At 40.4% G+C, this 27,494-nt stretch overlaps 1 protein-coding gene across 2 annotated transcripts in view; it reads left to right on the top strand.

Annotated features, from left to right (window-relative positions):
- The window catches only part of LOC136440851 (dynein axonemal heavy chain 3-like), a 69,583-nt gene that overhangs the window by 9,822 nt on the left and 32,267 nt on the right, over nt 1-27,494 (top strand). The window contains exons 9-46 of one of the 2 annotated variants that reach the window (XM_066436995.1): nt 456-581; nt 1,100-1,295; nt 1,841-2,020; nt 2,754-2,890; nt 3,417-3,522; nt 3,855-4,004; nt 4,471-4,684; nt 4,823-4,946; nt 5,373-5,439; nt 5,562-5,648; nt 6,107-6,251; nt 7,091-7,302; nt 7,841-7,932; nt 8,461-8,575; nt 9,766-9,882; nt 11,139-11,290; nt 11,784-11,948; nt 12,627-12,828; nt 13,865-13,957; nt 14,440-14,553; nt 14,884-14,998; nt 15,328-15,526; nt 16,254-16,362; nt 16,771-16,922; nt 17,355-17,493; nt 18,044-18,135; nt 18,771-18,972; nt 19,549-19,701; nt 20,342-20,564; nt 20,966-21,096; nt 22,034-22,134; nt 22,508-22,653; nt 22,999-23,141; nt 23,841-24,002; nt 24,395-24,520; nt 25,111-25,268; nt 25,715-25,795; nt 26,876-27,059. In XM_066436995.1, coding sequence (XP_066293092.1) covers nt 456-581; nt 1,100-1,295; nt 1,841-2,020; nt 2,754-2,890; nt 3,417-3,522; nt 3,855-4,004; nt 4,471-4,684; nt 4,823-4,946; nt 5,373-5,439; nt 5,562-5,648; nt 6,107-6,251; nt 7,091-7,302; nt 7,841-7,932; nt 8,461-8,575; nt 9,766-9,882; nt 11,139-11,290; nt 11,784-11,948; nt 12,627-12,828; nt 13,865-13,957; nt 14,440-14,553; nt 14,884-14,998; nt 15,328-15,526; nt 16,254-16,362; nt 16,771-16,922; nt 17,355-17,493; nt 18,044-18,135; nt 18,771-18,972; nt 19,549-19,701; nt 20,342-20,564; nt 20,966-21,096; nt 22,034-22,134; nt 22,508-22,653; nt 22,999-23,141; nt 23,841-24,002; nt 24,395-24,520; nt 25,111-25,268; nt 25,715-25,795; nt 26,876-27,059 — 5,410 coding nt within the window. Of the gene's footprint in view, nt 1-455; nt 582-1,099; nt 1,296-1,840; nt 2,021-2,753; nt 2,891-3,416; nt 3,523-3,854; nt 4,005-4,470; nt 4,685-4,822; nt 4,947-5,372; nt 5,440-5,561; nt 5,649-6,106; nt 6,252-7,090; nt 7,303-7,840; nt 7,933-8,460; nt 8,576-9,144; nt 9,262-9,765; nt 9,883-11,138; nt 11,291-11,783; nt 11,949-12,626; nt 12,829-13,864; nt 13,958-14,439; nt 14,554-14,883; nt 14,999-15,327; nt 15,527-16,253; nt 16,363-16,770; nt 16,923-17,354; nt 17,494-18,043; nt 18,136-18,770; nt 18,973-19,548; nt 19,702-20,341; nt 20,565-20,965; nt 21,097-22,033; nt 22,135-22,507; nt 22,654-22,998; nt 23,142-23,840; nt 24,003-24,394; nt 24,521-25,110; nt 25,269-25,714; nt 25,796-26,875; nt 27,060-27,494 lie in introns of both variants that reach the window. The other variant, XM_066436996.1, reaches the window with a different exon arrangement.

Raw genomic sequence — 27,494 nt, 5'->3', positions numbered from 1 at the left:
TGTTGGACCAGTCGGGGACTTACAGGTCAAACCAGAGGTTGTGCAAGTACACACGAGAAGTTTGGTGCCACAGACAAGGTTTAGTCAAAGTAAACTAATAGAAATGTGACTGAAAAAACTGTTAGAATACTTTGGTATGGCCTAGATTACTAGAAAGAATTATAAAACAGTAGTTGCTAGGTAACAATAAAACAAACCCTTTGTTGCTAGGCAACTGCAACTCGATTGACAGTTACCATCATCACACTGGACAGAAATATGCACATGATTGACAGGTATGTCTCCCAGGTAACCAACTTGATTGACAGGTACATATGGTCCCTCCCCAGACACTTACACAGATAGTCATAACTTGATTGACAGATATGCCCCACACTTGACAGCCAGGTAACCATGACATGATTGACAGATTAGCCACGCCCACGACAGCCCGGTAACCATGACTTGATTGACAGGTATGCCCACCTGAGGTTTGTGAACAAGGACGAGCTACTGAGGTCCAACCTGCCGCTGCTGCCTGCTGACTTTGAGGAGCTGATCAAGAATCAGTGTAGGGAGGCACATGAGGTCCTCCGGACAAGGTACAGGCTGGTCAAGGAGTTGAAAAACACTTTTCTTGTCACTAGACACTTGGTCTGCAGTTGTAGTGCTTTAAGTAAAGGTAGTATAAATGTCAGAAGTTCGAAAGTCTGAATCAATCAAATTGTATCTGAGGCCACTTTTCTGTTTCTTTTGATTGTTAGAATAAAAAATTGAAACATTTCTGGTGACATTCCTGTGTGATTTTGACCAGTTTGTTGTCTGAAGAAGTTTGGAAAGTGGGTATAATGTCTCAGGATACAATGAGTGACATGTACTCAAAAGTAGCAAATTTTCCATACAATTTGAGTGAATTTTCATCATTCAAGTTTGAATTACACGTATGAGGTTTGCTTCATCAAGTCTTGACATTATAGAAAAATTTAACTCGTACAACTCAAAAAAATTGGAGTTACCGGAATTTTCGACTGAATTGCTGTCCTCTGACCCAATTGTTTTAGACATGAAATTTTATTAACTTCAATGTAATCTCAAAGTTTATTGTTTTTCAAAATTCCAGTTGGATCCCGACTTGTGCGTCCGTTTTCCTGGCGCACAAGGATCTGTGGGGCCACCTGGTGCCTCTGAACGACACGGACTCCACGCAGCGCGTACAGGAGTTTTTCGCGTGCGTTGCGGCGCTCATGTCCAACCACCTGAGGAGCATGGTCATTAACTCTCTGGCCGACTTCCTCGACTTTATGCAGATGCACAAGGTTTGTCATAAAGCAACAGTTACTACTGTACAGGAGCTATCAACTAAAAAAGCACGACCATAGAAAATGAGAGCTCAAACTTTGAAATTCCGCTGCAGTAAGGTATGTAGCCACTAGGAGGCGCATTATCAAACTTGACCTTTATTTTCCCAAATCCTACCCACCTACCAAATTTCATGACAATCCATCCACAGCTTCTCGAGTTGTTCTGGTGACAAACAAAGAAACAAACATAAAAGTTTTGTTGAAGAAATGTAGGAAACCACCAGAAGGCTCGTTCTCAAACATGACCATCTCCCCAACATCTACTCACCTACCAAAAGTCATGAATATCCACCCACAACTTCTCGAGTTATGCTGTCAACACCCACAGCCAATCCACCATGTCAAAATTGAAAATCATATAACCTTGGTGAAAGTAACGACAGCAACAGATTTTAAAACACTGTTGTGTATCAAGGAGATAATGACCTCTGTAAAAAGCAAACCGGTTCCATGGTTCACCTTTAATTTTGTGTGCTAATTCTAGTTCCTTTCTTCATCAGGCTGGGAATGACTTTGGCAGTGACTATGATGAGCTCCAGTTTGCCATGGGTTCAGTCATGATCGTCAAGCTCCGAGTCGAGGAGCCGAAGATCATCTTCGAGCCCCCCTTCAGAGAGACACGGGACATCTTCCTCAGGTGTTTCTCCGAGATTGTCGCAAGTGCAGAGGAACTGCCCAGGGTATGTCAACATCGTTTTTCAAAATCAGCATTTATGACCTTTCTTTTGGGATTATCAATTACTGGCAAAAATTAACATATTATTAAGTTTGTTGGGTCATTTAAATCTGCCACTTTGGAAAACAGTGGATTTGAGAGATCTCTTAAGCACAGCACCCCCAGGTATGCACAGTTCGGATTATACAGGAGTGCATTATACTGGGTTGGGTTGGAGATCTGTTCGGATGTATCTTTTCGGGTGGCGGAATTATGTAACTTAGTAGATGTAACACACCAGTTCTCTACAGTCAGGTACAAGCTGTGTAAGACTAGACTGTAAGATTTGATTCACTCACACTGGGAAGGACCCCTACTCTTTTCAATTAGTGTGGTGGCTTCTTTGATGTGCTTGTGGTGTGAGTCACCTTATATTAATTAAACACGGGGCCTCTTGCTTCACGTCCCATCCAAGAGGACGTCACTATAGGACCTGGTGTGAAGTGCCTTCCCCAAGGACACAACATTTGGGCCTGCTCGGGATTTGAACCCAGAACCTTTTACGTTTAATGAAAGTTAGACATCCAGGTAAACAACAAGTAAAGACAATTCAAACTCTACAACTGGATAGAATTCGGAGATTTACTTCTGAATTTTACTTTTCAATTTTATCCAGTTGTAGAGTTTGAATTGTCTCAATACCTTTTGGATTCTAAGTCAACAACCCTAACCACAAGATCACTTTACCGCCTTCCCAGGTTGAGAGTGACCTGTTCCCAGACATGCGACACGAGCGACTGTTGCTGAGGACGGTGAAGATGGACGAACCCCTGGTGACAGAGTTCATGGACAAGGCCATGGAGACATTCAAAATCAACACTATTGGTCCACAAAGGTAGGATCGTTCAGCCACATGCATGTACATGATGTACGCTAGTCTGTGTACAATCTAAATCATTCTTAAGATTTTATAGATTGAAGGAAAATTAGCATTTCTTGGAGATGGATGTTAAATTTTCAATTTTGCATGCTAGACGTTGCAAGTCACGCCTATGTCAGACTGATTATGATTATAATTATGTGAGTGAGTGAGTGAGTGAGTGAGTGAGTGAGTGAGTGAGTGAGTGAGTGAGTGAGTGAGTGACAAAACCACTTGCCACGCTTTCAACAGTCAGTAAACTACCTGGCAAGGCATTGGTCTGGAAATATGACTGAAGCATAGTTCTGAGTAAATCTATAATCAGTTTAGCTAGTTATCTATATCTAGAAAATGTCAGTAAACAATGTAAAGTCATCAGGCTTGTTTATTTGTTTCTTTGCTTGTTTTATTTAGATCTCCATTAGCGTACAGTTTTCACAAATCATACACTATTCTTCCTGAAGGCTTTTAACAAAGAAAGTAATGTTACCTTGTCTTCCAGGTACCTGAATGTGTACAAAAAGTATGGAGACCTGCTGAACAACAAAGCTGAACAAGAAGTCACTGCCTTCCTCAAGGAAAAGCACTCTCTTCAGGCGTTCACCAAGGTAATGTCACACACCATTATAAGTCTAACTCAAACTTCCTATAATTCCATTTTTCTGTGTGAGAGCAAAGTATTATCATACCCGAACTTTGGTAAGATATTGAAGATGTTCAGTGTTGATAAGTTATTGATAGTTTCTCAACGTCTTGAGTATTGCATTTTTGGTCTGAAATTCTAAAAGCAGTCATGTCTATAGTCGGGAAAAAAGTAACATGTATGGACTTTGAAAAACCTTTTACACATTCATGTATTATTGTGAGAAATTGTGGACATAAATTCAAGCCTTGAATTCAACATACTTCTTGTTTGTTTGTTTGTTGTTTTTTCCTGCAGAAAATCAACAGCTACCAGCAGCTGAAAGATGAGATTGCCCTCCTGCGCATCACCGTGCCCCTGAGCATGTTCACGCTCGCCTGCGAGGATCTCAACGTGGACCTTTGTGCCAGGGCACAGAAACTTAAAGACAGGCTCGTGGTTTTCGAGGTACTCAATTCGTTAACTTTTAGCCATTATAAAAACATGAACTTTGAATTTAAATTGTATCTGGCCAAGACAAAAACAGTAGTCTAGTAGTCAACGAATATCGATATACACGTCAGTCAATCATATGTATTACTAAACATTTTTTAAAAAGTCAAAAGTTCAATTTCTACACTAAGTTTAGATTGTACATTGTAACTGTTTAACCAAGCTTGGCCTAATATTTTGACAAGGTTTCAGGGGTGGAGCCATGCAATTGTTATGATCCAATTGGTCTGTGTTGCAACAAAATTAGCAATGGAGGGTAATTTTGTACACAATCATGCGGACATGGGTTGATTCGCACCCTAAGTTTACATATGACTCTTTAACCAGGCATGGCCTAATTTCTGATTTTTTGGCGAGGCCTCAGGGGTATGGGCGATTGATATCGAACTTGTTTCTGTTGTTGCCTACGTGTTACAACTAGGTTGATGAGAACAGGGTACTAAACAAGGAAATCTGCAAGCACTACGACGAGATCGCTGACCGTGTGAGCGAGATGCCAGACTCGACTGCAGATCTAGTCGAGCTGACTGACTTCTTGCGGACGTCCAGCGAGGTGACCGTCTTCAAGCTGAAGGATGAAATCGACGAGGCTGGACACAGGCTCCAATTCCTGTTGGACTACGCCACTCTGCCATGTGAGTTTGGGTTTTTTCTTTCTGTAGCGACATAGCACTTTTTAGTATCTTTTACACAAAGCTTAGATCTATCTTTATTTGGATCTGTCCTGCAATTTTTGAAAATTTGTAAATTTATGATTTTATCTTTTTTTTCAGATGAGGACATCAAGTTGAACAGCCAGGTCTTCCATTGGCCCGACCACATCCAGACAGTGTTCGACCTAAGTAAGAACAGGCTGGCCAATCGCAGAGAGGCAGCAGAAGACGAGGTCAAGAAGAAGTGAGTAGACAAAGAATAAGCCGGTTCACTGTTTAAACTATGCATACACACTGACATGCATTTTGGGTAATATGTGAAAATTAAGGTGAAGGCTCCCAACCTTAAACAGTTCTACGTAGACCATGCGTTAACACATATCCTGATGTGTTTTGTTTTTGTCCCAGGGGCATTCAACTTTGGCATATTTCCCACACTGCATCTTGCTGTGCATGAGCAGTTCAAACCATGAACTGCTTTATTATACAGTACTGATTCTGTCTTTTTGCCATGAATGTCTGTATCAACATAACTTGTTTCGTTTATACAGTGAATTGACTTTTCTTCATTAAGTTAATTGGTAATTGAGCTTTATCAAAGATCACCAAAAATTATCAAAGATTATCAAAGATTATTTTGTTGATTGACACATGTTCGACTTATTTTCAGGTTGCAGCAGTTTGAGGACAAACTGAACAGGTACAACCAAGAAGTCGAGAGCTTCAGGAAAAAAGAGGTAATTGCAGAGCTTCCATTTCGTTCCATTTCGTTCCATTTTGCACTTTCTGGAGACCCGATTTTTTCCTAGATACAGAATACGACTACTTCCTGACACAGACCTGACTGTTTATGTTACAGATCATGAGCCTGGATGAAATGAAGACTAACGTGGACAAGTTGAACGAGCTGACCCAACAACTTGACGACGCTTTTGCAGAACAAGCTGTAAGTTGAGTTATGAATTCCAAGTCACTATCAAAAGTTATCTGTTGAAACATCAGAGCATGTGCATATTTTAAAATAATAAGTAGAAAGAACTTGTAGTATAGTGATGCATTGACCCCACTTTTTTAATCATTTGCAATGGTTTTAAAACTAGGAAGGTGCAGTTTTATTTATTTTTATTTACTTCACAGAATAAAAAAGTTGCATATATACCATCTACCAATCATCCTGTGAACCAGTTAACTTGTCTGGAGCAACCACCTGTACTCAGCAGCCACTTTTGCTCAGTCCTTTAAGTGGTTGCTGAGACCAGGTTTAAGTGTAGTCATAAGTAACAGTTTTGGCATACTTTTATTAAGTGTAGACAGTGCTGCAGTACAGACTCTGCAAGTGCAGGATCACCCATAGCATATTAAGGGTTGAAACATAACCTTTTTTCAATTTCTTTATCTGTATAGTCTGTGAACCAGGAGGAAGAGTTGTTGGAGTGGGAGCCCACAGCCTTCCCCATCCTGCAGATGATGGTGACGTACAAGGAGCCTTACGACAAACTGTGGGGGACGGCACTCAGTTTCCACACCAAGCATGAGCAGTGGCTCAACGGTCAGTCTTATTTTTTTATTCAGATTTACCACATTTGTGGAAGGATTGACATAACAGGTGAACTATCACCTTTTCAAGATGTCAACCCGGACCGGACTGTAAGGTTTGGACCATCACACACCGGGGCATGCCCCTACTCTTTTTTGAAAGGTGTGGTGGGTTCTTTTATGTGCGCGGGGTGTGGCTCTCCCCAACACGGGACCTCCATTTAACGTCCTATCCGAGGGACGTCCCTAACCTTAGATGAGCTAGGTACTCATTTACACCTGAGTGAAGTGAGGAAAGTCGTGTTAAGTGCCTTTCCCAAGGGCACAACGTTGGGGCACATGTTCAGACATGTCTGGGGGCAGGCCGGGTTCGACCTGGGGTCCCCTTGTTTGACAGTCGGATGTTCATAATCCATTACGCCACACGACGCCACATATTGTTTGTATTGCATATCCGGTCATTAACTGCCTCATGGTGTAACACACCAGGTTCGTACTGAAGAGTACAAGCTGCATATCCGGACAGATTTATCTAAGCCACTCACACTGGGAAGGACCCCCACGCTTTTCGAGAAGTGTGGTGGACATGCTTGAGGTGTGGCTCTTCTCAAACATTGTAACTCCATCTACCATCCTATCCAGGGGATGTCTCTAACCGAAGCTAGGTACTCATTTTCACCTGAGTGAAGTGAGGAAAATTATTTTAAGTGCCTTTCCCAAGGGCACAGTGTCAATGGGACAAGTCAGCCTGGATTCGAACCCAGGATCTCTGGGTTCTGGGCCAAACCCTGCCATTACACCACGACACAGTTAGATGGATGAAATAATATTTTATTCCTCTCACCTTGATAGGTCCCTTTGGTGACTTGAACGCTGAAGAACTGGAAGAAGAGATCGGAAACATGTGGCGCACCATGTACAAACTCACCAAGCAGTTCAGCGACGTTGCGGGGCCGCGCAGAATCGCAGAGAGCGTCAAGTCCAAGATCGACAAGTTCAAGCAACACATGCCGATCCTACAGACCATCTGCAACCCCGGCATCAGAGACAGGCACTGGGAACAGGTAAGGGGCTGTCACAAAACAAACAAACAAACAAACAAGCAAACAAAAGTTTGAACAGCTAACAATAAAAGGAGAAATCTTTGTGGTGATTTTATCATCGAAATTTATGTTCTTTTTTTTTTTTTAAGTTGACCTCTTAACTTAAAACCATCACAAATATTTCCTCTTTGACTGTTAAACCCTGCATGGCAGTTTCAATGGTGAATTTAAAACCACTGCAAGAACTCAATTTTGTCCCTACCACGAAATTAAATCTCCGCAAACATTCCACATTGTAGTATTTTGAGCAAAATCACTTTTGTTAAGCAGGTGTTGGAAATACACAATTTTGACAGTTTAGAATCAACAACTTACTTTTAAATTCTTTTTGCAAAGACTGATTGACACAAAAATTACTTTTGTTTAAAAATGTTTGCTCTCTGAAGTAGCCGTTTGGCACCCAATTTCCTGTTAGTTACGGAGTTATGCAGGTTTTTGAAAAGTCTGAATGTTTGAGATCACTCCCAATAATGTCTTTGATTTCCTGCTTTGTCTGCAGATGAGTGACATTGTCGGGTTTGACCTGAAGCCAGAGCCAGAGACTTCCCTGTTCCAGATGCTGGAATATGGACTGAACAAGTTCATGGACAAGTAAGACTATCAGCACTAATTCCTGTTATCATATTATTGACAGAAGAATGTGTGTGTTTTGATAGTTTGTACTGTAATTGCATGGGTATGGCAAAGGTAGAAAATGCTACCGAAAAACCAATCCAAATTCGAGGTTATACAATGTAATTGTTGAGGGGTGAGAGCAGGGCAATAAGAATCATACTAATAGAATGTAAGAATTCATAATTACAATATGAGAGGTGAACAGGAATATCGAATAGAATATTCTTTTCTTTTTATATCTGTTAGTAAGAACAAACCCTGATAGAATTGTACTGATAATCCAGAAAGCTTTTTTTAAAATTGGAATTGCAAGTTGAGCAACTAAGTTGAACTATATGTAGACTAGTCTTATAACATTAGGTCAGACTCTGACCCTGAATATTTCAGTGCATGTATTGATTGCCAGATGATTTATTACATCAATACATGCACCTAATCTGACTACTACTTCAAATTTTTCTTGACACTCTGAAGATTATGAATATTTTTGTATTTTTCTTCAAGACTGGAAGAGATTGGTGCAGCGGCCAGTAAGGAGTATTCCTTGGAGAAAGCCATGGAGAAGATGAAGACAGAATGGGCTGAGATGTTGTTTGAGTTTGTAGCCTACAGGGACACTGTGAGTGCAAGGGGGTGTTACATGGGGGAGGGGGGCACTGTTGCTTTGGATCTTTGCTATAGGCCAGTTCACAATTTGATCTACACATGTGCAGTGTGTCACATAGGTGATAGTTCAAAGTTGATAGCCCCTGGCAATATGTCATGGATGGTCAGGACCTTCAACTTTGACATATTACCCACAATCCATCACTCTGCGCATGTGCAGTTCAAAACATGAAGTAGCTTATTGAGAAGCACGGTCATTATGTACACGTCAAGTTATTACATGGTGGGACTCTATAGCTATAGGATAACACTTTAGAAACTTCAAGGTAGATTTATGATAGGTAGTATGGAGTAACTATGGAAAGATATGTTATGGTAAGAAGCATCTTGTCACTCGTAGTTAACCTAAAAACACACTGTGTCAGTTCCTTATTGATGCTTTCTAATTGCTATCTTCATTACCTTAGACTTTAAGATTTTGATTTGTTTTGTGTGTTAAGAAAGAAACAATTGTTACACTAAGTTTAGACTTGACTTTTCTGTCATGTGTTTTCTTTCACCTTCTTTCCCCCGTTACAATAGGGAGTGGATATAGTGGCAGAAATTGATAGTGTCCAGTCTTTACTGGATGACCAGTTAATCAAGGCTCAGACAATGCGAGGCTCTCCCTATGTCAAACCATTCGCACAAGAAATGCAGGTCAGGTTCATGTACACAAAGGTCAACGGTTCTTGGCATGACTTCCTTCGGAAGGTTTGTAAAAAATGGGGGAAAAAAATTACAGTTGTGATATTATCATCTGAAACTTTCACAAGATGTCTTCGTTTTCCTTTTAAATTTAGTTCAAATGCAAAAAAAGGATTCTATTGTCCAGCTTGTCACATAATCATGTGACCCCATGGTAAGCTGTTATTGACCAGCTTGTCACATGACCATGATCATGTGATTCCTTCGGAAAGTGCTATTGGTCACTTGTCTTATGACCATGATCATGTGATCCCGTAGGAAAGTGCCATTGGTCACTATTTGTCACATGACCATGATGGTACCCATTCAAAATAACACCAGGAGTCTGTTAATGAAACCATGAAAAATGCAAAATGATATATTTTTTCCCTCTGAACAAAGTCATGCTAAGGAGATAATTTGTGATGTCTTAATATGTCCGATTCATGTTATGTCTTGTCTTTTTTTAACACACAGGGAATTTCCATTTTGTCGTCTATTGATGAAATTCAAGTCCTTCTGGACGACCACATCCTCAAAACTCAGACCATGCGCGGCTCTCCCTTTATCAAGCCGTTTGAAAATGAGATTAAGGTGGGGTGGTAGACTTTTAGTTGGGAGGGGGGGACTGGGCCATTGTCACATGACCAAGCTCTGGGTGTAGGTCTCACACTGGTAGTAATTGTTTAACCTTTGACACACTGAAGTAGCCATTTGGTACCCAATTCCTTATTGGTTACAGAGTTAAGCAGCAGGGAGAAGGTTTAGCAGTTACTGTTACTATACTGAAATGGTGGCGGTGGTTTTAGATGTCTTGTTTTTGTTCTTTAAGTAAAAAAAATGTGTTGGTTGGTGAGCTAGCATGCTTTTGGGGTAAGAAAATCGCAAGCTAAACTATGACACTTTGGTGTTAACACAAAAGTTATGTATGATTTTACGTAAAAGTTCACAATTAAACAAAGAGATTCCTAATGGCTTGCCACATGTTTGGTGGGCTATATATTGATAATACAAATTAAAGCTAAGTTTTCTTTTAGGTGAAAGCTCACTAACAACCCCAAAAATGAGGACCCATAGAGTCATATAAATTTAGAATAATAGAATTTTCCACCTTAATATGCTTGCTGGTGAAGACAGTTATATAGAGGTTAAACATTATAAAAACAAGATTTAGACCAAAACACAAAGGTGTGGACATTAAGGTACTGTATACATATTGGTGGCTCTATGTGCGCAAACCAGAGCTTGGTCTACAGGACAGTTGGTGAACGTCCTCCCCCCTCCACAGAGAGTGTGATCTTCCGGCATGCTGCTTAGCCTCATCCTTTGACTCACCTACCTGATTCAGCTGGTACTGCAGATTCCTGATTCAATCATTTCCAATATGCTGATTTTCTAACTATCCATTGATCATTTTTTCCCCTGCTCAATTACCCCAACTTTTGCATCTGTATTTGTACCCTGGTCTACAAATCTTCTGTTTACATCAGTCTTCTTCCATTCCTCTGAGTGTGTAGATTATGCAAATTTCTCAAGCTTCAGCCTAGTGTTGCTTTATGCCAATTACATGTTTTTCTTATAATGTGATTGTTTATTTTTGTGAAATGATTTCACAAGTAAGGTATCCAGCATCTCATATTGTTTGAAAATATATATCGTTATAAATCAGTACACTTGACATAAAATATTCTGTACATTTAGCAATACAAACAAATTGCAAGTGTTTTGGAATAAAAAAAAATACAACAGTATAGTCACTGTATTTGCTCTTACAACAAAAATTTGAATAGCATAAATTTGCATACATGATAACCCATTTATGTTAATGAGCTTGGTTGCCATGGTGACAGGACTGGGAGGAGAAACTGGTCCTGGTCCAGGACATCCTTGATGCATGGTTGAAATGTCAGGCCACATGGCTGTACCTCGAGCCCATCTTCAGCTCTCCCGACATCAACGCACAGATGCCCGAGGAGGGCCGCAAGTTCGGCATCGTGGACAGGTGAGCACGAAAGTGAAAGTGATCTCAAACCGGTTTATCTCAATGGATTAAATGAACAGTTATTCAAGGTAAAGGTTACTCATGGACAAGCAACTAGATAAAATTTGGAAACTGTCAGACATTTCAGATAGCGTCCGTTGTCTTTTGTCAGTGACTAAAGGACAAACTTGAGTTACCTGGTTCTAAAATGGAGTCTTAAACTGGATACCAGGTTTTAAATCCAATTTTTTTAATCAATATGTTAATGAAATGAACAGTTGAGCTACTCTTCCACTGGTCATGACAGAGAAGACAGACTATGTGTACCATTACCAAAATATTTACAGCTTCATTGAAATTCCAATTATAGCTGTTTTCGACAAGTACAACAAACAGTGAACTACGGCTTAACATCCTGCCCTAAGTATCATGCAAGTCGAGCATGTGACAACAGCCGGAATTTGAAGTCACGACTCAATTTTTCCTGTTGCTAACATCTTCAAAATTTCTACAGCTATTGGCGTGACATCATGACGGAGGCGGTGAAGGACACACACGTGCTGGTTGCCACGGCGCAGCCTAACATGTTGGGCCGACTGCGCGAGTCCAACGTGCTTCTAGAAGAGATCCAGAAGGGTCTGAACGACTACCTGGAGAAGAAGAGGCTTTATTTCCCCAGGTACGCAAGGCAAATCTACTGTAAATGTTGAAATTTTGGCGGTGGTTCAATGTTAAGGCAAGGTCTTCAGTGCAAAATTAAAACCACTGCAAGAATGCTTGTTCTGCCTTCTGCCTGCCTACCCATGTTTTCAGCCACAAACTAAAAACCACTGCAACATTCCATTTTCTTACTAGCACAAATTTACATTGGATTCCTAGTGGGGATGTAATTTTGTTCAAAGTTAAAATATTTGCCAATGCTTGTTTCAACAAAGTTCATTACTGTCAGTAACTGTGAATCTTGAAATGTTAGCGGTGGTCTCATTTTCCTGGTGGTGAGGCATCATCAAATCATGACACTACAAATACATGAAATTGAATTGTTGTTGCACTTACTATGCTGTTTGTATTGTTTTGACCGCGAACTTAAAACACTGCCAAACTGCCTTTCCCCTCCTACAATAGAATCAAATCCCCTCAAAAATAAATGACTAATACAGTTCAAAATGATGGAAGTTACTTTCAAATACAGAGTCTAACTTGATTAGTAATTTTACCTTATAGTATACAATGTAATTGAACTTAAGTTTATAAACAACAATCAAGAAAATAGCAAAAATTTATATCAAAATGCAATATGACCTATACTTTCTAAAAGGTTGTTATTTTACACATTTTGCGTTATCTTGTATTCTAGGTTCTTCTTCCTGTCTAACGATGAGCTTCTTGAGATCCTGTCGGAGACAAAGGACCCCATGCGCGTGCAGCCCCACCTTAAGAAGTGTTTTGAGGGCATCGCTAAACTGGAGTTCACAGAGGACCAGGTCATCACAGGCATGATCAGCTCCGAGAAGGAGATTGTTCCATTCACCAAGAGGATCGTCCCCGCTCAAGCAAAGGTAGGGCTTTAGTCATCATCATCATCATTAGTCGGCTGCTACGCAGGCGACTGTAAGTTTCCAGTTCTTTCAGTCAGCAGCAAAATTTGCGACTTGTCCAGGTAAAAGTAGACCGCTGTTGTCACCCAGGAGTTGTTGTATGTACACTACTGCAGGTAGGTTGTAGGTTGACGTCCTCGCCTGCGTCTGCAGTGTGACGGAGTGTACAGTGCGTACAGGTTGACAGGCTCGTTCTCAGGCATGCGCAGTACATGTCCTATAAACTTCAGCTGCCTAATGACCTCACATGCTGAATCAAGGGTTTTGTGTTGGTCATTTAGTAGTTAACCTTTAGCCTGCTAAGGGCCCATTCACACTTGTGCAAATATTCAAGTCTGTATGAGTTGCATATTAAAATTTTTTTGTGGGTTTCGATTAAGTTTGTGGCCAAAGAAGTCATTTTTCAGTTCGATAACCAGGCTGCACAACAGTGGGTCAAAGTAGAAACAACTTCTTCCTCGCAAACCTTACCTAGACCAAAAATTGTTAATACGTAACTCATACGGATTTCAATATACACACAAGTGTGAATAGGCCCTAAATTAGACATTAGTCAGCAAATTTGTATTGGTTATATGGTGTTAGGCAGTATAGGGAGAAGATTAATTTTTGCTTGGATTTTTTCCCAGAAAAGAACTTGTCTAAATAGATAATTGAATAGTTAATTTACATGTAATAAATATAATATAATTTCTTACACACTGGACAAAAAAGAATTCCAGCCTACTTTTTCAACTCTTAAAAGTGCTTGAAGAGAATAATAAAAACAATATTGCTTCATTTAACAAACACACTCTTTAACCTTCTCCCTGCTGCCTAAGTCTGTACCTAATATAGAATGGGGTGCCAAACGGCTACTTCAGTGTCCTGGAGGTTAAAGTAGCTGAAGAAACAAACATATTGGCAGAAAGAAAAAGAAAGCGTCTTGGGACCGGTTTGCCATGGAATTGTGAGCTGTTGTTTGTGAGACATTTGCACCTTGTACTTGACTCTTTAGGGCATGGTGGAGAAATGGCTGCTACAGGTTGAGGAGACTATGATCAGCAGTGTGCGTAAGGTCATCGCAGACAGCTACATCTCATACAAGGAGGTAAGTCTGTCTGTCTTCTTATGTACAATGAAACTCTTTGTTTCAATGTATTTCAAGTTGTGTGTTTATATGTATTTTTGTGGGTCAGCCGCCTTGGCTGACCCAGTGTGATGACTTTTTTTCATTGTCAATAGATATAAATACAATACAAATTCAAATATACACGTACAGCTTTTAAAAAAAATTTGCAGTCTTGTGTGATTACTATTTCAATCTGTTGACACATGACCTTGTTCGCCAAAGAAAGCTAGGGCTTGCAAGCCGTGTGGATTAGTTGATTGATTGATTGATTGATTGATTGATTGATTGATTGATTGACTCATCTGTGTTTAGCTGTGCAATTGAAATAAACCTATTATTAAAACAGAATTACTAGGTGAAATCAAAGTTGCTAACTGAAGTTGGAGCATGAAAAGCACTTGTGGAAAAGTATTTTCAAGAAATTTAGAACTAAATGTGCTACTTTTTACCTATTTTCACAGGTTCCGAGGAAGAAGTGGGTACTGGACTGGCCAGGACAAACGGTCATCTGTACCTCGTCCATATACTGGACAGCCGAAGTGACCGCTGCCATCCAGGAGGAGGGTGGACTCAAGGTGAACAATGTCTTAAGATCTCAGTCTTCTTAAATAAATGTTTCTAGAAGTGTCTTTAGCATTATAGATCTATCAAATTTATAAAGAAAGTCTGTAGGGATATCGCCTAGACATGCTTGCTGTCTGGATTGACCAATAACTGAAACTGAATTTAAAATTTCTTGTAAACTAACTGAAAGGTCGTACTAGTGTCTAGGTTGGGTACCAGTGCGTTGTGTGCATGTTCCATATTGGCACCCGCCCCTTCTAGCTGCCATTCTAGTCACCATTTTATGTCAGACATGTACATTTTGATGTTTTGACTTTAAACTGTTGTTTTTTTTTGTGCAGAAATACTTGGAGATCAGCAACAAACAGATTGACGAAATTGTTGCGCTTGTGCGAGGCAAGCTGGAGATAGGAGCTCGTTTCACGCTGGGTGCCCTGGTCGTAATTGACGTCCACGGTAAGGCATTAGGCATCGTAATCCACGCAGTTTTACCCTTTACGGACATTTTCTAATTGTTCTTTCTTTTGGTGACATTGTTTGCAAAACAGTTTCAAATTAAGTTATGATCAAAATTTAGCAATCCAAAGTGCCACACATGTTTTACTGTAGATTACAGTTAGATCCATTTCATAGCTACAAAGAAGCTATTTTGACAGGATAAATTATGAAAGACAAAAAGCTTCAACTAACAGCCATTGGATGTTACAAGTATCAATGGATTCTTCATCATCATCAAGGTTATCAATGGATTGACCATAGTTAATCAATGCTATTACTCCCTTCAGCACGAGATGTCGTGGAGAAGTTGGCACACGACAAGATCAGCGACACCAATGCCTTTGATTGGATCAGCCAGCTGCGGTACTACTTTGATGGCAAGGACGCGCAGGTGCACATGATCACCACGGAGCTGGGGTACGGGTACGAGTATCTCGGCAACACCGGACGTCTGGTCATCACGCCACTCACTGACAGATGCTACAGGTGAGGTTTGCAACTGCAGGGACATTTTTGTTAAAATCTTTCAAACTATGCATTCAGCACCAAGGAGAGAGCCATTCATTATAGTGTTCTTCAGACTATACATTCAGCACCAAGGAGAGAACCATTCTTTCAAGTGTTCTGCAGACCATGCATTCAGCACCTAGGAGAGAACCATTCTTTATAGTGTTCTGCAGACTACACATTCAGCACCAAGGAGAGAACCATTTTGTAAAGTGTTCTGCAGACTACACATTCAGCACCAAGGAAAGAACCATTCTTTATAGTGTTCTGCAGAGTACACATTCAGCACCAAGGAGAGAACCATTCTTTATAGTGTTCTGCAGACTATACATTCAGCACCAAGGAGAGAACCATTCTTTCATGTGTTCTGCAGACTATGCATTCAGAACCTATGAGTATACCATTATTTCAAGTTCTGCAGACTACACATTCAGCACCCAGGGACAGAACCATTCTTTATAGTGTTCTGCAGAGTGCATGTTCAGCACCAAGGACATAATAATTCTTTACAGTGTTCTGCAGACTATGAATTCAGCACCAAGGAGAGAATCATTCTTTAAAGTGTTCTGCAGACTGCACATTCAGCACCAAGGAGAGAACCATTTGTTATAGTACATGATGTCTATCCTCCTTAATGTACAGCTGACAAAAATGTCAGCAACATATTTTCGTTTTGAGCATTGCTTTTATTTTCATTTATTCTTAGGACACTGATGGGTGCGATGAAGTTGAACTTGGGCGGTGCTCCCGAGGGACCCGCTGGAACTGGGAAGACTGAAACCAGCAAAGATCTGGCCAAAGCCATTGCCAAACAGGTCAGGACATGTGGTGCTAGTTTGGGATACCTTTGCAAGATTTTGGAAGCATGGATGACCTACCCAATAACTTGCGGTTGCATGACAATAATACTGTAAATCCATTTAATGTTGCGCTTGGGAATTTTAGCAGTTGGGGGGAAAAGGAGTAGTTCACGGCATTTAATTCTAACGGTGGGAACAAACATCACTGTCTCAAATGTTAGTTATGAAATATTTGCGATGATGAAATTTTAGCGATTGACTAGTGACCGTCAAAGTAGCTAAAATTAAGTTACTGTTAAAAAATCGTGAATTACAGTGGTTTTAGAAATCCCAAACAAGCCACTGTTTGACTGAGTGCAGAAAGGCATTCAACATTACGACTACAATGACCATTGACTGATTGTTCCCTTTCTTTCTCCCCAGTGCGTGGTGTTCAACTGCTCGGACGGTCTGGACTTCAAGGCCATGGGGAAATTCTTCAAGGGCCTGGCCCAAGCGGGAGCCTGGGCTTGCTTTGACGAATTCAACCGTATTGAGCTGGAAGTGCTGTCTGTGATCGCTCAGCAAATCCACAGGTATTGTCTTGTGTTTTTCATTGGCTTGATTTTATAATGATAGACCAAACTGTTCGGGAAAAAGGAGAATGAGTCATTCGTTTCAAGGAAAGTCATCTTTTTTAGTTTTGACAAATGTCTGTAATTGATTTTAACTCGAAAAATTGTTGCAATTGCTTTGAAACTTGATCTAAAAGTGCTGAAAAAAGCCATCTTGAATTCTTGAATTTTTATATGGCTGAAATTGCCTTTGATTTTACAAAAAATGGTTGAAATTGCTTTTTAAATTGATATCTTTGGTTATTTAGTTTAAGAAAAAGCCATCAAATTTCTTGAGTTTCAGCAAAAGGCTGAGTAAAGTGGCTGCCTTTGCATTGAAAATTGATCTTTTGGTTTCCATAATCGTATACTTAGAGAGTGTCACACAATATATGTTTAACTTAATCATTTCAGTATCCAAACTGCCATCTCCATGGGTTTGAAGAGGTTCTTGTTTGAGGGGACAGACTTGGAGCTGGACCCGACCTGTACCATCTTCATCACCATGAACCCCGGGTACGCCGGGCGACAGGAGCTGCCGGACAACCTCAAGGTCAGATGTCAACTTGTAAAATACCAGATAAACCTGCCCATAATAAGCTGGTTCACAATTTAACCTGTGCATGCTCGATGACAAAGGTTAAGTCCTTTAACTTAATTGTAAACTGTTTTTGTCAAGGCGATGCTTGGTATATGTTTTAACATGTTTTGTTTATGTCTCAGGAGCCTTCAATTTTAACACATTAAGCCCACAATACAACATATTGTACATAGGTAGTTCAAACTGTGAACCAGCTTATTGTTCTTAGTACATAACAGTTAATTATTTGACAATATTCCTTGGTAGTTGATAGCTATGGAAGGGCCACAAAAGAAGGATGTGTAAAAGTGTGTGTTTTTTCTGTTGTTGTAACGGTTCCATTTAGATTTTTTGAGAAACCCTTTCTGTTAAATTCCTTTAATCTTCAAAAATCCCCCAACAGTCATACACAATCCTTACTGATTAGTATCTTTGTCTCTTTTTATTCAGTAGCTAAGATTTGCCTTTCCTCGTAACTGCTTTGAAATTCATATAGAATTCTCCTTCCCAATGTTCCCTGCAGGTGTTGTTCAGAACTGTGGCTATGATGGTACCGGACTATGCCATGATCGGAGAGATCTCTCTGTACTCCATGGGATTTCAGGATGCGAGAAGGTACAAAGATTTGTAGACCTAAAACTTAACCCCATGCACTTACTGGTGCAATGGCCTAGCATTTCATTTGAAAGGTCAGGGGTCCAGGCTAGATCATAGCAAAGATTTGTTGTAAATACTGCTTTCTCTGCTTGTTCATTGTGTATAGTGCTTGGTACTTATGAAAAATAGTATGAAAGTTGAACACCACTACCAGTAGACTAGTCCCTGCTGTAGTGGCCCTGTGGGCCCAAGGGCTATGGAAATGGAGATTGGCACTGCCCCTACAGACCAAAAGATGTGAGCAGGAAATTAGCTTTTAACCTGCATATACTTACATGTACAGTAAAGTCTCATATTAAGAAATAGTGAGGGGTAAATGACGTCTTACATACATGCAGAAATGTTCGCAGTGGTTTTATTTTCATGGTGAACTCTTTACCGCGAACTCAAAACCACCGCAAACACCCCATTTTCTCCTTACCACAAAATTAAATCCCCACAAACATTTCTGCGTTTACAGTATCAAGCAATGCTCACCTGCTGTCCCAGATTTACTATAATTTGTGTTACATGTTCATGTACATCTACTTGCAATTAGCCTACGGGCAGGAATTTGCAATAAACTTTTCTTTCATTTATTTCCCTTTGCGCAGCCTCGCCATCAAGATCGTGGCCACCTACCGCCTGTGCTCGGAGCAGCTGTCCTCGCAGCACCATTACGACTACGGCATGCGTGCTGTCAAGTCCGTTCTGACAGCGGCCGGTAACCTGAAGCTGAAGTATCCTGAAGAGGACGAGAGAGTGCTGCTCCTCCGAGCCATCCTGGATGTCAACCTGGCCAAGTTTCTCGCTCAAGTAAGTTGTTTTTTTATGTTAATTACTTCAGTGTACAAAGGTTCGTTTTTGGTGTGTCTGTTTGTTTGTTTGCTTTTGTCTCCATAGTCATTTAAATGCAGTAGAGTGGCTGATTTCCACATGCTAGTCACCTCAGGGACACTGACAGGAAGTTAGGTCAAAGGTTTCAGAAAGGTCGAAGAATAAAGTTTCCTGTCAATTTCCAGCTAGATGCATGTCTGTTGCCTTAAGAGAGCCAATGGGGGAAATGTATTTAACAGAATCAAAGAGAACTGCGCAACATCCTAATGAATAAAAAAAGAAATTCACGAAAATTAGAAATATTTTACGGAGTATGAGATCTTTGATTTCTTTTGTGTACTTGGATGTACATTGTAAGTCCTATGGCACAGAGTACATGATGTTTTGTACAAATACTATTGATGACCTTCAACCCCCTCCCACTTCTTTTCAAGGACATCCCCTGTTCAGAGGAATCATCTCTGACCTGTTCCTTTAAGTCCTATGGCACACAGTACATGATGTTCTTTATAAACACCAATGATGACCTTCACCCCCCTCCCACCCCTTTTCAAGGACATCCCACTGTTCAGAGGCATCATCTCTGACCTGTTCCCGGGCGTGGTCCTGCCTGAGCCGGACTACGAACAGTTCCTGGAGGCTGTGAAGGACAACATGAAGAAGAGAAACCTGCAGACCAATCAGTGGCACATCGAGAAAATCACGCAGGTCTGTAGCGGTCCGATCTACTATAAATTCAGTTATTTTTGCAGGAACTAAATTTCACGATAGTAGGGGAATGACATTTTGGCATTGTCCTCAATTCTCGGTTGAAATAATGCCGTAGTCCAGTAGTAATGAATGAAGGAACGCAAAAATTGAACCACTGCAAATATTTCAAGATTAACAGTATTTACAAGTTGTACAATCCATTGGAAAGCCCAACTGTTATTTCAGCACCATAGACATGAACAATTTTTTGTTTGCCTCAAATAATTTATAGCTGCTTAGTTTGTTACATAATTTTTACGAAGCATGTAAAAACTATGATTTTCATGATATGTTCTCAGTTCAGACCGACACAATAAAACTAAAAGAATAGCTTTCCTTGACAATGGGGAAAATGAAGTTTTTTTTAGCCAAGTTAACTAATCTTGTTTTAACAAGTAGTATCATTAAGATGATAAAATCATCTTTCAGCTTGTAGTTCATTGTATGCAATGTTTTTTTATATTGTCAAATAATAACTTGTCAGGAACATGATAAAACATTTGGTTAGAAATAACTTTAAGACAAAGCGAAAAACATTATGTGAAGTCTAAAAACGGAATGCCTAACTAATATTTGCTTTAAATCGATACGCCGTCAGGTTTACGAGATGATGCTTGTCCGCCACGGCTTCATGATCGTGGGTGACCCGATGGGTGGGAAGACCATGGCCTACAAAGTCCTGGCGGGAGCGCTGTCGGACCTGGCCGCGGCCGGACTGATGAACGAGAACAATGTCTTGTACAAGATCATCAACCCCAAGGCCATCACCATGGGTCAGCTGTACGGATGTTTTGACCCCGTCTCGCACGAGTGGAGTGACGGTCAGTCGCAGTTTTACATCGTTTTCACCTTCTATTGCTGTTCTTTTGCTTGACGTTTCCTGCGTCTTAACTAGAGATATTGTACAATGACACCTTCGATAAGGTTGAATCTCAAGACAAATTGAAATTTCAGACAAAACATGCTTTTAGTTGTAGATGCTGTAGGATTGTTTTTGTTTTGTCTTGTTGAAACTTTTTGTCCATGTTGCATTGTGTTGTCATTTTCACTAGTCCCTTTGTCTTGTCCATCTTGTTTTCCTTAACCTTCTTACTGCTGCCTAACCCTGTAACCAGTACAAATTTGATTTCAAAAGGCTATTTCAGCTTGGAGATCTGGAGGTTGAATTGTCTAAACACATTTTTCTGACTAATTTGTTGCGTACTTCGCTGTTGTTCGGCAGGCGTGCTTGCCGTGTCGTTCCGTGAACAAGCTTCCTCTACGTTGGAGGACCGACAGTGGATCTTGTTCGACGGTCCCGTAGACGCCGTGTGGATCGAAAACATGAACACCGTACTGGACGACAACAAAAAGGTACGACACATATTCAAAACTGTACACTGTGACCTCTGCAACACTTGTGCTGCAGTGAAATCTGAACCAGTCAGAATTGCCCTGATGAAGGTGACAGACAGAGTCTTTTTATTCTGTACACTGTGACTCAATACTACTAATGGTCTCTTAGGACTTGTTCATACTTGTGTGTACATGTATATTCAAGCCCGTATGAGTTACGTATTAACATTTTTTAGTTTAGGTAAAGTTTGCGTAGAAGAACTTTTTTCTACTTTGACCCACCGTTGTGCAGCCTAGTTATGGAACCGAAAATCTGACTTCTTCAGCCACAAACTTTACCTCAAACCTAAAAAATTTTAATATGCAACTCATACATTGTACGCACTTGAATATATGCACAAGTGTGAACGTGCCCTAACTGCAGTTCAAGATATTCAGAATTTCAACATATGAAAACATTAGGAAGAACATAACCTTCTTGCCAAAGGTAAAGACAAATTAAAGAAAAATTGAATGTGTATCCTAGAAAGCATATCATACAACATGTATCCTTTGTACATAGGATTTTCAATTCTAGTAATGCCATTATACAGTCCGTACTTAGGTCCGACTCTTTTTACAAGAACTCATTTTTCACCAACCTATGGAGCCGCCTCTACACATAGCCATAATATTGTTAGTTTGTCTCAAAATGTTGTATATAATCTTTGTTTTTCTTGTTTGTCCCTATGTCATATGGGCCAGTGAGAGCCTGAAATAAAGAAATAATAAATAAATAGTATGAACACAGCATTATCATAATGTATGTTTTATACCAACAAGCAGGTTTAAAGTAAGGTAAGGGAAATCTAATCTAGATCATCCATTGTCTATGTATCTGACTAGTTGGTGTGACAATTATGATTTAAATGTTTAAATGTAGTTGTTTACTATTTTGTTTGTTTGTTTGTTCCAGCTGTGTTTGATGAGCGGAGAGATCATCCAGATGAGCAGCCAGATGAGTTTGATCTTTGAACCTGAAGACCTGGAGGTCGCCTCTCCTGCCACAGTCAGCAGGTCAGGTCATAGGTCACATTTTTAAATTTCATTCAAAAAAAAAATATTTTGGCTCTTCAAGGTGGCAAATGTGCAGATGTTGGCAAATTGGCGCACCAAGTTCATGTTTGTTTTTGGCACACTTTTGGACAGATTAGCCGAAGAGGGTCAGTGTGCGTTACTCCTCCGTCATAGTAGGAATAACGTATTAAGTGCCTTTCGCAAGGGCAAAATGTTGGGGCATAGCAAGTATCAAACCCGGAACCTATTTGTTCTGAGCCCAACGCTCTAACCGTTATGCCACACTGATGTCATTTCATTGACATGTACCTGTAAGCTAAAGCCATTTGTTCCAACGGAGTATCTCACTTCTCTCTTGTACATTTACATGTAGGTGTGGCATGATCTATTTCGAGCCTCACCAGCTAGGCTGGCAACCCTACAAAGATTCCTACTTCAACAACCTGCCTGAGACGATGAACAAGGAGCACAGGGATCTCCTTAATGACCTGTTCGAGTGGCTGATTGACCCTTGTCTTGGTGAGTCTTGTTTTATAAGTGTAAGACTTCTAAATCTAAGTAAGACACAAAAATAGATATGAGGTCTCCAAACTCTTGTTTGTTCAGGCATGTTGTTACTGACATGAAAAATTGAGGTATTATTATAGTTTTGGGCATGTCTTTTTGTGTGTCAGTGTGTTTTTTTGTGTGTATCCGGATTTTGCAGTCAGCATAACTCAACTTCAAGAACCTCTGGATGGATTATGATATTTGGTATGTGGATAGGTGTTGGGAACATGAAGGTGAAGATTGATTTTAGGCCCCAATGTATGTGAACTTGTTCCTTCTGTCTTAATGAAGTAACTGTTGAATTTGAATTCTTAGACTACATCTTCCATGAGTGCAAGTTCTTCGTGAACTCCGCGGCGGGTCCCCTGGTCATGTCGATGCTGCGGCTCTACACGTGTCTGATCGACGAGATCGCAAACTCCGGGTCAGATGGCTGGGACAAGATGACAGACCAACAGGTAATGTTGCATTCGTTTTGTAGTTAGTAGTATAGAATGTTGATTATGGATCAGTTTGATGAGGGGGACGCTACAATGTAGTGTCCATGTGGGTCAGTGGTTTGTGCACTCTGCCACTCACCACATCTGGTTCAAATTCCGTGGAGCCAGTGGCCCAAGATTGCGCCCGGGCCTGGACACGACTGGAAAAGAGTTGCATCATCTTATCTGAGGGGGATGTAAAGCCAACGGCCCTGTGTAAGAGGGAGCTTTAGGGCGTCAAACCTCTGCATGTAAAAGAACCCAACACACTTATCGAGAAGAGTGCAAGTATCAAACCCGGAACCTTTCAGTGTGCTTGGCAAAAAATATGCCAGCCGTAGCAAAGCTACATTCATTTGCACTAATAGCTAATGAGAAAGCATGATCCTGCATCCTCAGTCTGAGCTTCCACCGCTTACTTGGTAGTTAGTAGTATAATGTGTCTAAAAGTGATCAGGTTGGTGAGGGGGATTATGCATTCAATTTGGTAGTTATTAGTATAGCATGTTCATTATGGATGAGATTCTTTAGAGGGAAATAATTGTTAATAGATCATTGTTCTCTGTAATGATTATCGTATAATTTCCATATGCACAGCAAACCTTTCAGTGATTATCACTCCAGTACCTCGACGAAGTATATGTGATAAATTGTGTTGATCTTTTCTTTTTTTCAAAGATTACGATGTGGATGCAGAACCTGTTCCTCTTCTGCCTGATCTGGTCCATTGGAGGAACGATCACGGGCGACGGGCGGAAGAAGTTTGACGTCTTCTTCAGGAACATCATCGCAGGAACGGATCCTGACCATCCCAAACCAAAGAGCTTCAAACTGAGCAAGGTGAGAGATGCTGCAAGGGGCATGATCCAAGGGTTGGGGGTTCAAAACCCACCCCTGCTATGACCTTGGTATCCATGTTCCTTTATCTTATGCTGTTATTTGAAAGTATACCAGATTTTCGGGCTCGGTCCGGCCTCGGAGTTAAAATCAACCCGGGACCCGGTAATAAAAAGATGCCGTTGGCTAATGGTGAGGACACCCAGAGGTACCGCTCAGTATTCGGCAGTCCGCTAGGACAAATTTGTGGCTTTCGAGCCCAGATAGGGCTACACCCCCTATGGGCACCGGTGCAAATGTGACCAAAACATCAAAGGCAAAGTTTTCTTTCATCAGTCACTAATAATATATGTTTTGAATATTTCTAAAGTTTTGAACTTTTATTTGTTTTTCAGAGCAACCTGTTCCCCGAGCGAGGCACCGTGTACGACTATTACTTCAAGAAACAGTCCAGTGGTTCGTGGAGTGGCTGGATGGACTACGTGGACCAGAGCAAGACCGGTATCGCAAATGATGCAAAGGTACCAAGTTTTGTTTTTGTCTGAGGCCAATGCTTGTCTGTCTAGACCTTTGTCAACTTGATATCCTAAACTTTCTCTCTGCTGTCTAACTCTGTAAGCAATAGAGAATGGAGTCCCAAATGGCTGCTTGTGCTAAAGGTTAAGCATACTGCCAATGTCAATGGCACCAATGCACTTGAAACTTTACACGCTCATGGTTTGCAAAAATTAGACCATAAAATCAGATTGAAGACTTTCAATGATCAAAAAGCTTTGAATGCATTTCATGCACAAAGTTAACGTAGGATTGAACATCAAAATGTAGTCTAAAAGAGGGTGTGATGAAGTCTTTTGGATCAGCCTGTGGATATTTTCTCTTTCACTGTGGCTTTTGTTCCCCCCCATGTTTTATTATTTACTTAGAAGAAGATTGTTCATTGCAAGTATATTTCAAATCTTTTTTTTGTCACTCTAATCTATTATCACAATTATCAACCCTATAGATTACTGATTCAATCATCTGCTTGCTCTTCTATCATGGGTGCTTCCTCCCCCTAATTTACTGAGCATTTAATCTAATTAGATTTTATTCTGCTGATCTGTACCTACAGGTCACAGAGTTGATCATTTTGACGGAGGAGACGGCGCGACAGACGTACTTCCTGGACCAGTTCCTGCCCCACAGCGTACCGCTCCTGTTCGTCGGACCTACGGGAACGGGAAAGTCCGCCATCACCAACAACTACCTGGTCAAACTGCCCAAAGAGAGGTGGGTTTGAATGTTATTTCTCAGGAAACTTTTCGAATGAGATATTAGTGTTTTTAATAAGGATGGGCACTTTAGTTTAAGGGTTTATTGTTTATCATAAATGAAGTGGAATTGCATGGTCATGTGGCTCTGCTAGCAGACACGAAATCAAAAGGTAAAGGGTTCCATCCCTGGTATTCCTGACTAGATGATGTGTCTTTGGGACGATGTTCCTCACGCCACCAAATGGGTACCTGACTTTGGTTGGGGAGTTATAAGGCGGAGGAAGGATAGGGATGGGCTCTGCCTTCCAATACCGTGCCCTAGCTAGACACAGTGGATAACAGCCCACTGTCCCTATGGCCTCAAAAAGGTTTTGGGACTACCTTTACCTTTTTACATCTAGTTATATAAAGCAATGTGACATTGTCAACTCAGGTCTTTTAATTGTTTCTGCTTGATTCCAGATATCTGCCCAATGTCATCAACTTTTCTGCCCGCACAACGGCCAACCAGACACAGGATATTGTGCTCTCTAAGTTGGACAGGTTTGTTTGTTTGTTTGTTTTATTTAGATCTCCATTAGTGATATACAATATGCACTATTCTTCCTGGAGTCCCAATACAAATAAATAAAATGAAACGAAAACTATACAATTGGTTAACTAAGAATTCGACAAAACAAATGTTGTGAAATCAAAAGTAAACGAGAGATGAACGAGGGAGGTCAGAGGTCGACATAAGTGAAAACATAAGCTGGGTGTAGTGGACGAAAAACCAGAAGTAATCATAAATTACGAATATAGGTAACTCAAATAAACTGAGCATAATATATGTAAACACAAATACTGAAGCATAATATAAATACAAATGAGGAAACTCAAAGTAATCATAAATTACGAATATGGGTAACTTAAGTAAACTGAGCATAATGTAAATACAAATGAGGAAACTCAAACATAATGATTACCATAAATTATAAACATAATAAACTGATTAATAATAATTCCAACTAATTCCAACTAAATTGGTGAGATGGGGGACTGCGTTGTTTGTAGTATTATAGCATCAGAAAAACCAACCAAGATCTAATTCAATGTAATGAAATTGGATTTATTTAATTGAATCAAATTTGGTCTATGAAAATTTATTTGGAGGCTAGTACTTCATGGTATGCTGCATGTAATAAAAATCTTCAAAATGTGGAATATGATATTCTTCAGATTGTTGGAATACATAATGTTTGGGAATACATAATGTCAGTTTATGATTGATGAGACCATAACATTAACATTTAGTAAGGTGAATATATCTTAAAAGAGTGTAATAATTGTTACTTACTGTAATACATTTAAGTTCACATGGATTTCATTTCGCGCTGAGGCGAAAATGGAGTGTTCGCGGTGGTTTTAAGTTTGTGGCAGCGCTATTGTTACATACTGCTACAGTATTGCACAAAAATGTTTGTGGTGGTTTTAAGTTCGCTGTGAAACGGTTGCCACGAAAACCGCAAACGTGCAACCACCGCGAATAATTCTGCATTTACAGTATTTGAAGATAAGCTAAATTTTTACCATTTTGACTGTAAACATTATCCTCTAAATTGGTCTTTTTTTTCATGTACACAGACGACGTAAGGGCGTGCTAGGCCCTCCCATGGGTAAGAAATGTGTCGTGTTCGTGGACGACCTGAACATGCCCGCCAAGGAGAAATACGGTGCCCAGCCACCCATCGAGCTGCTGCGCCAGTGGCAGGACCACTCCCACTGGTACGACCTCAAGGAAAACACCAAGATAGAGCTCACGGACGTGGTCAGTGGAACAACATTATTATTTTTACTATATAAAACTTCATGTGTACAAGGCTTTTAGCTAGGCATGCGTCCATGCGTCTTTTTCAACTGGACCCACAGAGGACCCCCTGTTTCCCGGGTAATTACATACACATGTTACTGTGTTACAGTGTTACTGTTGATTTTTTAGTCCTAGCAGACACTGGGACAGCATGAAAACTGATTGACATGCAAGGCTTCCAGGAAATTGTTAATCCATAGAGCCCGTCGGGAAACAGAGAGGGAACCAGTAGTTTTTAGTGCTTAAGATTGTCTGCTAAAAGTACGATAAGACTAGATCACACCTAACCCCCGCATCACAGCATCCCCCCCCCCCCCCCCAATTTTTGGACTCCTTGTCTATAAATCCTAGCTTAAAGCCTGACGTGTACTGTAAATGATTTATATGATTGCG

Source organism: Branchiostoma lanceolatum, chromosome 8 (genome assembly GCF_035083965.1).
Source record: "Branchiostoma lanceolatum isolate klBraLanc5 chromosome 8, klBraLanc5.hap2, whole genome shotgun sequence".
NCBI classification, from domain to species: Eukaryota; Metazoa; Chordata; class Leptocardii; order Amphioxiformes; family Branchiostomatidae; genus Branchiostoma; species Branchiostoma lanceolatum.
The sequence above is the reverse complement of the archived record's forward strand: the minus strand, read 5'-3'. Positions and strand labels throughout refer to the sequence as shown.